The 14562-nt window shown below is 38.1% G+C and overlaps 1 protein-coding gene across 2 annotated transcripts in view; it reads right to left on the bottom strand.

Annotated features, from left to right (window-relative positions):
- Positions 1-287: 287 nt before the first annotated feature.
- The window catches only part of LOC306854532 (numb-like protein), a 56692-nt gene continuing 42417 nt past the window's right edge, over positions 288-14562 (bottom strand). For both annotated transcript variants that reach the window (XM_079392653.1, XM_079392652.1), the window contains exons 4-9: positions 11482-11556; positions 8020-8160; positions 6250-6454; positions 5899-6165; positions 4356-4532; positions 288-2887 (exon numbers count right to left, since the gene is read on the bottom strand). In XM_079392653.1, the coding sequence (XP_079248779.1) occupies positions 2082-2887; positions 4356-4532; positions 5899-6165; positions 6250-6454; positions 8020-8160; positions 11482-11556 (1671 nt within the window). In that variant the 3' untranslated portion in view covers positions 288-2081. The remainder of the gene's footprint in view (positions 2888-4355; positions 4533-5898; positions 6166-6249; positions 6455-8019; positions 8161-11481; positions 11557-14562) is intronic.

The following is a 14562-nucleotide window of genomic DNA, read 5'->3' as shown; positions in this document are numbered from 1 at the left end:
ATCCTATATGGAGATGTGCCTTTTAAATGCTTGTATAGAATGTGTGTATAATACCCTGAGGAAGGCTCTTAGGCCGAAACTTATCTTCTTAGCACAAGTAGTGCTGGAATTTTTCCTCACATTCATATATGTATGCTGTACATGAATCAAGCCACCAACAATGGTACCATTGTTTATATTATATTATTTATTTATCTTTTATACAATGTAATTACAATAGAAATATGTAGGTTTAAATACAAAATTCTGTAAATAAAGATTAAAAATAAACTCCACTGGTTTGTTATCACTACACTAAAGTTTACAATCAACTTTATGAGGTAATTTAATTCCCTGGTTTTGAAAAACCTAGATTTTGTCAAGGGGAGAGTGTGGACAAAAAGAGCCAGGGCCATTGAGTATAATAAATTCATCCGTTTGACGCCATGCAACATATCGCTTGGCCAAATTACAAGTGCATTGTCTTTGGAAAAAGGACTATTTTTAGATTCATTGTGCCACAATAGACCCGCTTGACCCTGTAATAAACAATTGATAAGAAAACCGGGAGGTCAATTTATAACATATGACGGTCAAAACATTGTGCCTGCCTGGAATGTCCACTGCTATTAAATCTCAACAGGAAGAGTGTTTTTGTTCACCTCACCGAGCACAGTGTGCAGTCTGACTTTGATCATCTAGCTTTGACTCTTGCAGGCTCCACACACTCCAGAAAGCTCATTCAACATTCGATTTGCACACTTGGATAATTTCCCAAGGAAATAAAAATATGACCATTGAGAATTACTGAACAATAAATGTGCCTAAATGCTCCACTCTGGAGAAAATATGAACCTCTTGAATGAGCAGGATCCAAATCTATTTTTACAATAACGGCATGAGATCTTATTGTGTGTAGAGTGTGTGCCATTATTCGCCTGCGATTAAAAACAATTATTCCCTTTCTTAGACCAGAGCGAGTGAAACAGTGGTGATAAGAAACAAAAGCCAAGACTAATATGCATATTCAATGTTTTAACATACTGTAATATGGGATATTTTAAGCATGCATGAACGGGATGAAATGACTCTGTCCCTATAAGAGTCTGTGTAGTCGTTCCATTGCTTGCAAAAACGAACACTATATAACCTCCATCTCTTTTTCAATATTTCCTTACACACTTGATCTACACCCATTTAACACATTTTGTCATTTTACCACCCCTAGAACGGTCATAGAGTTTCTGAAATACATTCATAACAACTGAGAAGCCCCATGAAACCATTAAAAATAATGTTAAGGTTGACCAAATTCATATATTTCTGGCTAAACAGATTATAAAAATAAAACTATAAACCTCAGAAATTTTGTTCCAAATCTCTAAAAGGTTAACTACTAGAAGTCAAGGTCACTACAGTGGCATTTCGGTCTAGTTTTCCATTGCATGATGGGTCTCGATCATATAATCAGGGTTGGAATGTGCTTGTTGGTGGAACTTTTGGTATCCACTTGGTTCAGAGCAGATCCTTCAATGGTTCTGATTCATTTGGAATTAATGAACCTAACGGGCAATAAATAAAGTAAACTGAAAGCATGCTATTTACACCATAACGTAAACTCAGTTCTACAAGATAACAGAACCCAAATTATTTAATCTATCATTTGGTGAATCAATTTTCAAGTAGACTATTTATTCCACCAGTAATCCTTCACCCTGTTCAATATAAATAAATAAGGGAAAATCGAGAATAATTAAAATCGGATTAAAAATAACCATTATAATCAAATAAGAACAATAAATAAACTTTGACTATCCCCTAATTTCAATATTTCCTTCAAGCAAAATCATTCATTTTCCAAGCAAGTGTCATTACCGGTGAAGGTAATGTGCAGATTTCTCTTTCAAGCTGTCTCGTAAGTGCCGAACATGTTGTGACGGTCTTTCTGTTCTCCAAATCTTGAGTCTGATTCTCGAAATGACACAAAATGCAATCGAATGTTCTCTTACATCAACCAATGCCCTTGAGCAGAAGAAAACCCTTTAGGAGACAAAAAAGGGGAAAGGGAATGGGGTATGAAATAGTTCAGAGTCTCCTTACGATTATAGTTCAATCTCAAAAGTCTTTTGTAAGTCATTCGAAAAAGGGTTTTGCGCCTTCGGTTGCGATTTGGACTCCAGAGCAGCCCACTTTGCCTCAAAATGCTCTGCTTCCTGGGAACTGCATGTGGGATTCAGATTCAGACTCTCCATCGGCCAGTTAGTGCCACTTTTTACGGTACTACCGTTTTGCGTGACACTCCTGGCCGTGGTCGTTGATGGAAAGGAATTATGCGGGTGGCCGTTGACGGTCGGAGGAGATGGGAACGTGGTGGTTGGGAAGCCTCCGGACAGGGTGGGGAAAGCTGATTGTTGGCCACCGCCAAGCGTACCCGTCTTTGGCCCCATTCCGATCCCCATCGCCACTCCACCACCCCCTGTCCCAGCCGCAGTGCAGAATGCATTAGCCACCATCTGTGACGGTGTGATGCCCACCACGGGCACACTGGCATTGGGATAGGTCATACTGTTGGCCAGACTGGGCATGTATGGCTGCATAGGTACAAAAGCCGGTTGAAGGGGCTGTTGGGCAAACATGCCTACGGGTGCGGGGGTGACGTCAAAGGCCATCGGGAACGGCTGCATGGAGGAAGGGAGGGAACCAGGTGTGATGGGCATGGTGGGCACCGGCGGAGGTTGCTGAGTGGGTGGTGGTGGTAGGGTCGGTGGAGTCTGCTGCTGGGATTTCACCGCTTTAGCTACTTCCTCCAACCAGCGTTCTGCTTCGGACGGGGTTCGTTTGTGGCCGCCCTGAGGAATGGGTGGAGGAGACTGGACAGCCGGCTCTGTCTTAACCCATGAGCTTGTAACTGGGAAGTGAAAGGAGTAAGAATGTTAAAACATGCCTCAAGACACATTTCTTAATATGTGACTATGCTGGCAAAATGAGTCGGAATACACAAAGGCTAATTTTGAGCTACAGGCGAAAAAAGTGAAAAATGTCAATTTTGAGGTTTTCACAAAAGTGAGTTCATTAAGCCCTCGTCTAGCGATCCCAGTGCTCCAAATAGTAATTAAACATCTCAAAGTATCTTTATTTGTACGTTTTCTGAGAGGAGTACCTTTTCTCCACTCGCTTCTCGCGCTGCCCCTCATCCAAAGCGCACACATAAAGACTACCTACACCGACGGCGCTCTATCCCAATACACATATTTATTATATTAAATCCGTGCATTACACTATATCTTAAAGGGACAGTTCACCCAAAAAATAATCAATGTATGCTGTTCTGTGTCAGCTGTGCCACGTGGATACGTTGTCTAAGTTGTTTACGCTTTGATCTGAACGAAAACAACGTATCTGCATGGTGCGGCTGACACAGAACAGCATACGTTATTTACGTTCTGTGGATACTCACTAAAATGGCACCAGAGTGACACGGAGGAGACGAATTGTTACATTTTTGTTTTCTTTGCGCACAAAAAGTATTCTTGTAGATTCGTAAAATTATGGTTGAACCACTGATGTTACATGGACTATTTTAATGATGTCCTTGCTACGTTTCTGGACCTTGACCGTGGTATATATCTTAATTTGTGTTCCGAAGATGAACGGAGGTCTTACGGGTTTGGAACGACATGAGGATGAGTAATTAATGAAAGAATTTTCATTTTTGGGTGAACTATCCCTTTAGTATAGGTCGTCTGTCTCATTAATGTTGATCAAACGATAGAAGAAAACGGAATCACTTGCTGCTCGATTTAACTTCTTTTAATAATCAATTTATTTGTAATTTTTAATGTAAAGGTAATGTTTAATGTAAATTTATTTGCAAATTTTTTAAACTTTATTTTTTTTTTTTAAGTTTTCTTACTTGAATGCTTTTGTTTAGATGTAAAGTGAAAAAGTAATACACTATACACTTGTTTCTTCCTATTTGCTCTCTTTTTGCATCGGTTCTTATAACAACAAAGATAAAATAAAAAATAGCTGTATTGTGATTATTAATCTAGTAATGATTATTAAGAACAGAAGTGGGGGAAAAGATGTAATGTTGCTAGGTGATTTTGCTTTGGAACCTTCAGAAAACTTTAAATCAGTTTTTCTTTAAACTGCCTTTTCTGACTCTGTCGACTTCAAACAGGTGTCGATTCAAACAAATCATACATCATTTTGAAGGTCTTTTAATAGAGAATGTACAAATAAAATTATTATTTTTTGCTCATTGTGACTCATTTTGCCAGTACAGATCACATAATTAATCAGATAAATGCAGAATTGGTGAGCATTAGAGACTTCTTTACACACTGTATATAGAATTGTGTCATCTGTGTTACCTTGTGGTGGAGCAGGTGGAGGGGGAATGGCAGGTGGAGCGCTGCAAACTGGTAAGCAGTTGCTATTGGCTTTGGCACACATATCCTCAGATGGTTTGGTGAATGAGCTGTTGATTTGGCAGCATAGAGCATTTATGCCGTCCGCCTCTCCTGCCACTGATAGATCCATCTCTGGAACTGACACAGACCAATAGGAAAGGTCAATCACACCTGTTTGGCTTATTTCGGTGGGCCATGTATACAGTTTATGGGATTTTGCTTGCTAAAATAACCTGGATCTATAATATAAGGTAAAGATGCATTATACATTATCGTTAAATAGTTTGGGTTTGTTACTTTTTTTTTCAGCAAGGATGCATTAAATTGACATTTATAATTTTACAAAAAAAATCTAATAATAGAACTGTTTATTTTTAACTGTTTATTCATCAAAAACCCCAGAATTTTCAAAAATAATTTTCCATAAATATATTGTTTCAACTGTTTTCAACATTGATAATAAAAATAAAAAATTGTTCTTGAGCAGCAAATCAGCATATTAGAATGATTTCTGAAAGATCATGTGACACTGAAGACTGGAGTAATGTTGCTGAAAATTCAGTTAAATTGTAATAATATTTCAAAATATTATAGCTTTACTGTATTTTTGATAAATTTGATAAAAGCATAAGATACATCTTTCAAAAACATTACAAAATCTTACTGTCCCCAAACTTTTTAATGCTAGTGTATCATATCAATTATCAAACAATATTACAGATTTTTTTAATTTATCATATTGATTCATAATATGTGTTGGATGATATTTGATTTTTAATTGTGCATGCTAATTTTCCCTATTTTTACATTTAGATTTCCATTAACATACTTTTTTACATATACGGAACAGAATTTTAATAACAACCATGATGGTTAGCAGCCATAACATGACTTATTATCTGATTATCAGGATCACACAGAATTTTAATATTGCTGTTTCTCTAAAAATAAAATATTCTGGTTTGTATTAGAGTCCTCAAAACAAGAAAAACAATTGTACTACATAAAATATGATGTCCTCAAACTTCCTACATATTCATTTACATCATTCATGAATAAACCCAGTCAAACATAAAACATATGACCCATAAAAAAAAACATATGACCCATAATTCCCCTTTTAGAATCTAGTCTAAGGGATTAAGCTACAGATCAGACAGCAGTTCAATTTTGTAAATGCAAAACACGTTATTTATAGAGCACTACACTAGAAAGGATCAATGGAAAGTACCTATACATCACATATCAACAGGTAAATGCAGCAGTTTATTGTCTGGACTCAGGAATACAATCATAAGGTTTCAGTGGAAATAGAGGGCTTTTGTGCTACTTGTTTGTTTGCAGGCTCAACATGAGATACATTTGAAATATCAAAGTCCTCTGGTTGATGACGCACAGTACACATAAATTGCAGTCAGTACTATCACATGGGTAAACATGGGTACTGGGTCAACATTACGGTTCCATTACACTTACGCTGCTTGAGTATACAAAAACATCTAACCTGGGTTCTTGGTCTGGAAGTCCGTCTTGCGCTGCAGGGTTGATGGGAGATCGTTCAAGCGTAGGGAGAGCTGCCGTTTGAAAGGTGAGTTCTTCTGGCTAAGTTGTGGAAAGCCACGGAAAGAGCCCTGCCGCACCAGCTGCTCGATAGGAGCGTGGCGGCGCGGGATGGCGTGAGGCCCTCCTGGCTCCGCTCGCTCCCCCGGTGACGCCGCTCCTTCTGGAGGAGATGCATTTCCAGGTGGCATTGCAGAAATTCCACACGCTTCTGCAGAGAGGCACACTCACCAATAAGAATCATTTTTCACAAAGAGATCCTATGGTGTTTGAGAGTGATTCTAATGAGACTGACCTTTCTTTTTGTCTTGCAGTTGTTTCATGATGTCCTCTCGGTCACTTTGCTGTCCAGCTGAGGAGACGCGGAAGGAGCCTTCCCTCACAAATGATGTGCGGCTTGCATCGAAGGAAGCTGTGACCCCACACTCCTTCTCTCTGCGTTGCTTCCGCTCAAGGCAAGCGGCAAAGGCGCATCCGACCGCATGACTCAAACGTTCACCCTAATGTTGTGGAGGATATTCCATTAGCATCATGACAACACTGTACACTCCAACGATTTTTTGAATGAGGTATATATATATACTGTATATATATAATATATTAAAGACCTCCCCTGGCAATACATCTTAAATTAAACTTATTTTCCCCATAAGTATGTGGACTTTTTATAATAATGTTTTAGATGATGATATATCAGCATCATGGCAACACTGTAATTAAAAAAGAAAATTTTTTGCTTCTTTGTTTTGTTGTTCCAGTAACATATCGCATATATATATATATGTATGTAGATATATCATAATAATTAAAGATAACATTTTATTAGTTTTTGTCTTGTTAACCATGAAAACATATCTTGAGAGCCAATAAAAAATGAGATAGATAGATAGATAGATAGATAGATAGATAGATAGATAGATAGATAGATAGATAGATAGATAGATAGATAGATAGATAGTGTGACGAGTCGGCTGCCTCCCCCCTGTCAATCATCACCACCCCGTCCCGTATTCGCCGCCCTTCACCAGGCTCCCGACGGGAGTAGGTGTGTGAGAGAGGAGGGGCACTGAACACCTAGGGCTGGCGGCGTGTGATGAGGCGCACCTGATGTGAATAGAGCCTCATCACCGCCGCCGAGCGTGCCTCTCCTCGGGAGACCGGTCTCTACCCCATGCATGCACGCTGGTGTCCTCGTGGGTCCAGGAAGGGAGCGTCGAGGAGGACTGCCGCACCCGTTAGGCGGCTGACGGGCCAGGATGCCGGGCCGCCGAATCCCCCAGAAGCGCCGGGAACCCAGGAGATGGACGAAGCCGCGCAAGAGACGCCGCCGCCACTCGCTCCCGGCCCCGAGAGGGGAGCGCGTGCGGCCACCGGACTCCGCCCCTTCCCTGGACCTTTCCCTGACGAACACTACCCTCCTGCACAAGCCCCGCAGCACAACGAGGACACCAGATTCCCCGTTTATTTGGACACTTTGCCCCTTTGGACACTTTATTTTCCTTTTTATTGTTTAATAAAAACCTCTCCGAGGCTTGACGCCACACCCACGGTGTCTGTCGTTGGCTCCTCCCGCCACAATAGATAGATAGATAGATAGATAGATAGATAGATAGATAGATAGATAGATAGATAGATAGATAGATAGATAGATAGATTGAAATTCCACCCATGCATGTAGATTTACGCTTAAAACAAGAAAAACTATTAACCAATAAGCTAAGAAAAATAAAATAAACTTTGAGATACAAAAACAAGAGTTACAATTTTACTTTGTAAGTAAATGTATTGTGTATTAACGTATTGCATATACTGTGTGCTACTGTTGTCAAGGGACAGACAAAAACATAATATGGTCACAAAATGTTTTTGTCTAGACTAGTATTGGGATCCTAATCAAAATTCCATTTCATTCTAGTCCTTAATGTGTTTTTCTCTGTGCCCCAAGTACAGATAACAGTCTCTAAGCGGTTATTCCGGTTGAGATAACACTGCCATAATCCCTTTCTTAATCCCACTTTGCGGGGAACAGAGGCTGAAGAATTAATCCCCGCTGGGTTCTCCTCACCGAGTCCTTCAAGGCCATGAAGCAGTGGCACATCCAGCGGCGAGTTGTTCCATCACGGCAGATGTAGGCGAATGCTTTGTCGTAATTACGGTCAGGTGCACAGAAGGACACCTTCTCAATGGTCTGGTCAACAATGAGGTCCTACAGAGAAAGTAAAAAGGGGCAGACCGGTTGTTGTTTGTGGCATTTTAAATTACATAAAAAGTTTTAACATACAAATAACAAGAAAGTAAAGTATTTCAAAGTGCTCAATGATAGTGCTCATTAAATCAATAGATTTAATACAAATAGCATTATAGTGTTTCAAATAAATGAAACCAACCTGAATACAAATTTTATATTACATCCCAGGAACTAGAAAGCCATGTTTTAAACTAGATTCTTATTTGTCCATGACCCAGCCACATTGTACAATTTTGTCCTTTTGATTCTTCTAATATGACTATAGCTTTTTGTGTTGCCTGGACCTCCCACTGTAACAGTGGCTAGTGTTTCCTTGTTAGGGGGCCACAGTAAATACATAATGCATGAGCTGAACACTGTAGAAGTGGTAGGTGAGGGGTGAAGCAGAGGAAGACTGAGTCGAGCTGAGGGGTCCATTCATTGTTAGCCAATTACTGACCGAAGGGGCCCGGTTAGAGCTCTAAAAGCTTCGTAATGGATGATTGTGTTCTGGGGGGAAACAGGGGGGTTTACAGTGGATGGGAAGAACTTTATGGGTCCATGACTTCTGACTCATCTCAGTTGTCAAGAATAAGACAGTCTGGTCTTGTAATCAATAACACTTTCAGGGCTCGACAATAAGTACTGCCTGATGGTCCAGGACAGTGTGTGAAATATGCTCGGGACAGTTGAAGGAATTCAAGAAAGTCAAGAAAGTTTATCATTTGCATTTATGCATTAATATCATTTGGAAATTTAAACATGGAAACCATTCAGGTGCAAGATGATGTGAAAATTTGGTACTTGCTAAATATAAGAAAATAAGTACACCGAAATAAGTTGTCTTTCACATCTTATTGTGCTTGAAACCACAAAAACACAAAGTATTATGTCAAAATAATCATCTTGGCAAGTATCCTCAAACAGAGTTGGTTTTGTCTTAAATGAACATAAAAATCTGAAAGAGAAATCGGATGTGTATCAGTATAACGGATCTGTCCATTAGGTCGTAAAGTGACAGCAGCCTAACATACCTGCTGCTGTCTGTGTCATTAACATTAATAAAAAATCAATAAAATCATTGCTTCCAGATAAAATACGACTCTGTTATCAATAATATTGCTTTATTCATATTGTTTGCAACATTTACAAGTGAAAATAGTCTAAAAAATTTGTAAATAAATATGTTGATATGAGAGGACAACAGAGGACTGAATTTTTCACTGGAGGAAGAGTTATTATGGACTATAAAGTAACATTTTGGTCAGAAGTGACAGTTTAAAGGGGTCATATGACGTTGCTAAAAAGAACAATATTTTGTGTATTTGGTGTAATGCAATGTGTTTATGTGGTTTAAAGTAAAAAAAAAAAACATTATTTTCCACATACTGTACATTATTGTTGCTCCTCTATGCCTTGCCTTTCTGAAGCGCGTCGATTTTTACTAAGCTCATCGTTCTGAAAAGCGAGGCATGCTCTGATTGGCCAGCTATTCAGTGCATTGTGATTGGCCGAATACCTCAAGTCTGAAAGTCTGGATGGTCCCTTTGGTCTTTGGGACTGAGAACTCGAAATCAAGTTGAAATGTGAACTCATTTGAGTACAAGCACTCATTTTCACTGTCTTTTTGACTATCTGAGATGAGCTCTGGCCCAGAGAACCCGGCAGCATCGCTGCATAGCATTGATGTATAGCTTTCACCTAGAGTAACAGATATTCAAGTTGCATTATTTGATGCAGCAGCAGACTGTGGTGAATGACAGTGGTTTCCTGAAGTACTCCTGAGCCCATGTGGCTCTATATAACACAGTAGCATGACTGTTTCTTATGCAATGCCAAATGCGGGCTCAAAGGTCAAGCACATTCAACTAAGGTTTCCTGCCTTGCCATACATGTACTGTAATTTCTTTGGATTCCCTTAATCTTTTCACAATATTATGTATGGTACTTGGTGAAAGACCTTAATTCTTTGCAATTTTACATTGCGAAAATGTGATTTTTGATTTGTCTGACACTTTTCTCATGAAATTTGGCACCAAGTGATGAGCCATGATCCGGCTTTGCTTGCAAAGACTGAGATGCTCCTTTTATACCCAAACATGATACCCTGGCCTATTACCAATTCTCCTGCTTACTGTGAACTGTTTCAAAAGGTTTAACGTGGATATTCTATAACCTTTTTACTTTTATTTTGCCTCTGTCCCAACTTTTTTGGAATGTGTTGCAGCCGTCAAAAACAAAAATTTGTTCATATTTACAAAATACATTTACGTTGGTCAGTGAAAACGTTGGAAATCTTTTCTTTGTACTTTTATCAATTAAATTAAAGTTAAAGAATTAACAAATCACAGATTCTTGATTTTATTGCATTTTACAAAACGTACCAACTTCTCTGGAATTGGGGTTGGAACATTATTAAAGCATTTAAATATAATAACGTTACAATAGTTAGGCTAGTAGTTTTTACTGTGGTATCGAATTTGGAATGCAGAATTGTGAAAATGCACTGTTATCTAGAATTTTGGTGTCATAATAACCTTATCATACATGGTCAACAACAATGAAAACATTTTTTGTATTTTTGTGGTGGGGCTATTGAACAGTTTGGCAGGGCAAGTAAAAATTTGAACCAAAAGTCAGACTGGGCCAATAGAAAAAGTCCTTAATGTTGAACCCTGACTTTTACTATTATTAATAAACTGACAAGTGAAGTTTAACCAGAGAGAGGAGAGGAGGAGGTGCAGGACACACAGGTGGTGTGTGACAGTGGCAGGGAGGATTAGGTTGTACTGCTGACTCATATGCATATGGGAGGATTACCAGAAGGGCATAGTGAGTGAATGACTGAGTCTGAGGCCCTTACGGGAAACAAAAAAAGAAAGCTTTGTGGCCTTCCGCCTTTTACTGTGTGTGCTGAAAAGGAGAAACGAGGGATAATTGAACTCATTATGTGAGGCCTTTGACCTTTTCTGGTTAACTTTCCGGGTTTTGTGTGAGGGAAGGATGTTACATTAATCCTTGAACTTTGAAAAGAAAAACCCAACCGTGAGAGACACAAGAACCCTTGGCCTTAAAAGTCATCTTGTGTCTGAGACGGTTTGTGTGATGTCTCATGAAGCTGGATGGTCATGTGATGGGTCAATTGGAGGCCTGCCAGCTTCCTCCTACTGCATATTTTGTGTTTCCAACAGATTTACTCTCTTTGCTGACGGACTGGGAGCTTTTCGGGGCTTCAAAGACTTTTTATCCTTGATTAATGGCTTTCAATGGACACACAACAAAATGCCTATACACACTTACCTTGGTTTTGTCGTCCACTACTCTCAGGCCATCAGCAGACACCCAAAGCAAAGCCTTGACACTTTTTTTTCCACTCTGAGAAGAAATATCGAAACAAAATCAGCCTTTTGACACAACGGGATATTAGCACCACAGCAGAGGTTTTGATTTGCTCTGCATCACGCATGCTAGCACAAGAATTATTGCTATTTTTGACATTTCTATGACAGGTTTAGCTTTTGTCGGCTTAATTTATACTCAAAGCGTATCAGAGAGCTGCCCAACAACATGCTGACCTGTGATGCAATGCAGTGAGTTTCAGAAACAAGACCCATCAAGGCCAGAAAACTAGTCAAATTTGGTATTATTATTTGGTTTTTAATTATAATTTGGCTTATATTATTATTTATTTTTATTACTACTACATTTGCCCTTGCTTAAATATTAATTACCCAAATTTAACATTTGTTGTTTTAATTTTTTCACACAGTCAAACATGTATTTTACACTACCACTCAAAAGTGGGGTCAGTATATATTGTATTATTATTTTATTTATTTATTACAGGGTTCCCACTCTTTCATGAACACCAGATTCAAGGACTTTTTAAAGCACCATTTATTTAATATCAAGCACCTGTCAAATTCACACCCAAGCATGTGTAGCGTCATTAAAGACCTCTTACAGTTTTTGAATGTGTAGGTTTCATAAATTTATACCATTTTGAGCAGTCGTGTTCAAAGTAATTTTGAATTTCTCAAATATTGATAAAAAGATATATTCTTGCATCAAACTGGCTTTTGCTGTAATTCTTGTAAAAGATTAAATTTTTTTATTAATAAAAAGTGGTTAAACGGGGCTTTACGCTTACTTTTCTTTTTAGGAGCACCTTCTAATCAAAAACTCCGATCAAATACCCATTACGAGATTATATTTAACTTGTTAAAGTGATTTACAGGGAATTTAGTTTTTACCTTTGTATTGGTAAATCATCTTTTGTCGAATTATAAAATTATATTTATAAGCTTTTTTTTATTTCTAATTAAAACAACAAAATAAAAACAAGTAGAATAAGAATAAGCTACCAATCAAATGAAATCAGTATTAAAAAAAAATATTTGTTCTACAGAGGTGGCACAGAAGAACACAAAAGTGGATTGTAGGTGTATTTTCAGACGTTTAATGAGGCTCAGAGGACGCATGAGTGCAATTAAATTCATAACTTCATGTTGAGGTTAATGTATTAAATATAACATTCTGAATAGAAATATTAAATTATTTAAATAACAGAAAGGATACTTTAAAATGAAAGGAAAACTGCCAGTAGGTGGCAGCAAGTCACTGATTTTATCACTGAATCATTCATTCAATTGATTAGTGCGAACGGCTGAATCATTCAGGAACGAAAAAAGATACTGTCTTTATGAATGGATAACTGAATCCGATTAGTTTAAAAATGCCAATTCATTTCTCGTATGCATGGATCTGGCGTGAAGGCTGTGGGTTTGTGGCATTCAGCTTCTGATGTTGTCTTTTCTAAAATCTTAGTGGAAATTGTTTTGTTGTTATTTGTTTATCTATTAATGTTGATTAATATGTTTATTGTTGTTATTTATGTTGTTTTGTTTATTTATTTTTTGGGGGTCTGCCGGGCGGCGGGTTTTGGATTTGTACGGCTGATTTTTGTTTTGTGCTGCTGTTCCACAAAATGAAACTCAGTGGACAGTTGTTAACAAAAAAAATGCCAATTCATACAGAAACGAAGCAACACTGTGTTTGAATGGAGATGCGCAGCGGCTCGGCTGTGACTTGTGATGACGAAATAGAGCAAAATCAGGTAATGGTGTTCAGACAACGCAAGTCACTTAATACTAACTTGTTGCATTAAATCAATATCACATTTGCAAACTCCCTTAATCATTAAAAGCTGTCACTCTCCACTGTTCATCGCGATCTCACAAAGTTCCATTATAATCAACGCAGCTCTCTACACTGCACAATGAATCTCTTATTTACACCCTGTACACTTTGTTATAGTGGGAGGATTCCGGCGTTTTGAGCAGTGAGTGGATTCTGATTAACATTGTGTTCAAGAAATCAACAGATATATCTGTGATACATTACTCACCGCTGCAAAAACACGTTGTAAGTACGTTAGAAACCTTTGAAGCTCCCCTCAGCGCAAACACAAATATACTGATCGGGTCAGTCGCACTGGTGCTCCTAAATATTTTTTCATAGTCGCACGCAGTAGTTTCAGTCGCAAATGCACTGCTTCTCTATAGGGTTCATGCAGGGTTGCGCAATGCGCGCATCAGCTCGCATGATAAGATTTTTCTCGTGCTACCCCATCTCCACCCCAATAATTAGCGCTGTTTCGTTTTGTTTTTGACAGCACATATAGGACCATTTTTTGAAATGGCACCATTCTACTAAACAAATTTATTTCAAGCACTTTCAAGGACCTATATTTGTTTTCAAGTACTTTCCAGGCCTTGAATCCATGTGTCTGATATTCAGGTACTTTCGAGTACTTTCAAGAAGCATGGGAACCCTGTTATTATTTTATTTAGCAATTAAATTCATCAAAAGTTACAGAAATCTTTTGTAACATTATTTTAAAAATTCAGCTTTGCATCAAGGAATAAATTACATTTTAAAATATATTAAAATAGAAAACAGTTATTTTAAATTTAAATAATACTTCACAATATTACTGTTTTACTGTATTTTTAATCAAATAAATGCTACTTTGGTGAGCATAATAGAATTCTTTCAAAAATAATAATAATAATAATAAAAAAACATACTGACTTTTGGGCCCCAAAACAGTAGGGCACTATTATTATTATTATTTCCATAGCCAAACTCAAGAAGCAAAGCAGCATTGCATGTGGACTGCAGTTACACATCGAGTGCATATTTAGCACAGGCTCAGTGGACTGCAAGGCAGCTCTCTAGGTTTTGGAGCAGGGTTTAAATCTTTCAGTAAATCTGTTGTGAGTGCAAGTCTGTCTGAAAGAGTGAAGGTTAGTACACCATGAAATGCATTTAATCTTGAAAAAACTGCAGGAATAAGGTAAACTGAAGGATCAAACTAAA

Source organism: Barbus barbus, assembly GCF_936440315.1.
Source record: "Barbus barbus genome assembly, chromosome: 34".
NCBI lineage: Eukaryota > Metazoa > Chordata > Actinopteri > Cypriniformes > Cyprinidae > Barbus > Barbus barbus.
The sequence above is the reverse complement of the archived record's forward strand: the minus strand, read 5'-3'. Positions and strand labels throughout refer to the sequence as shown.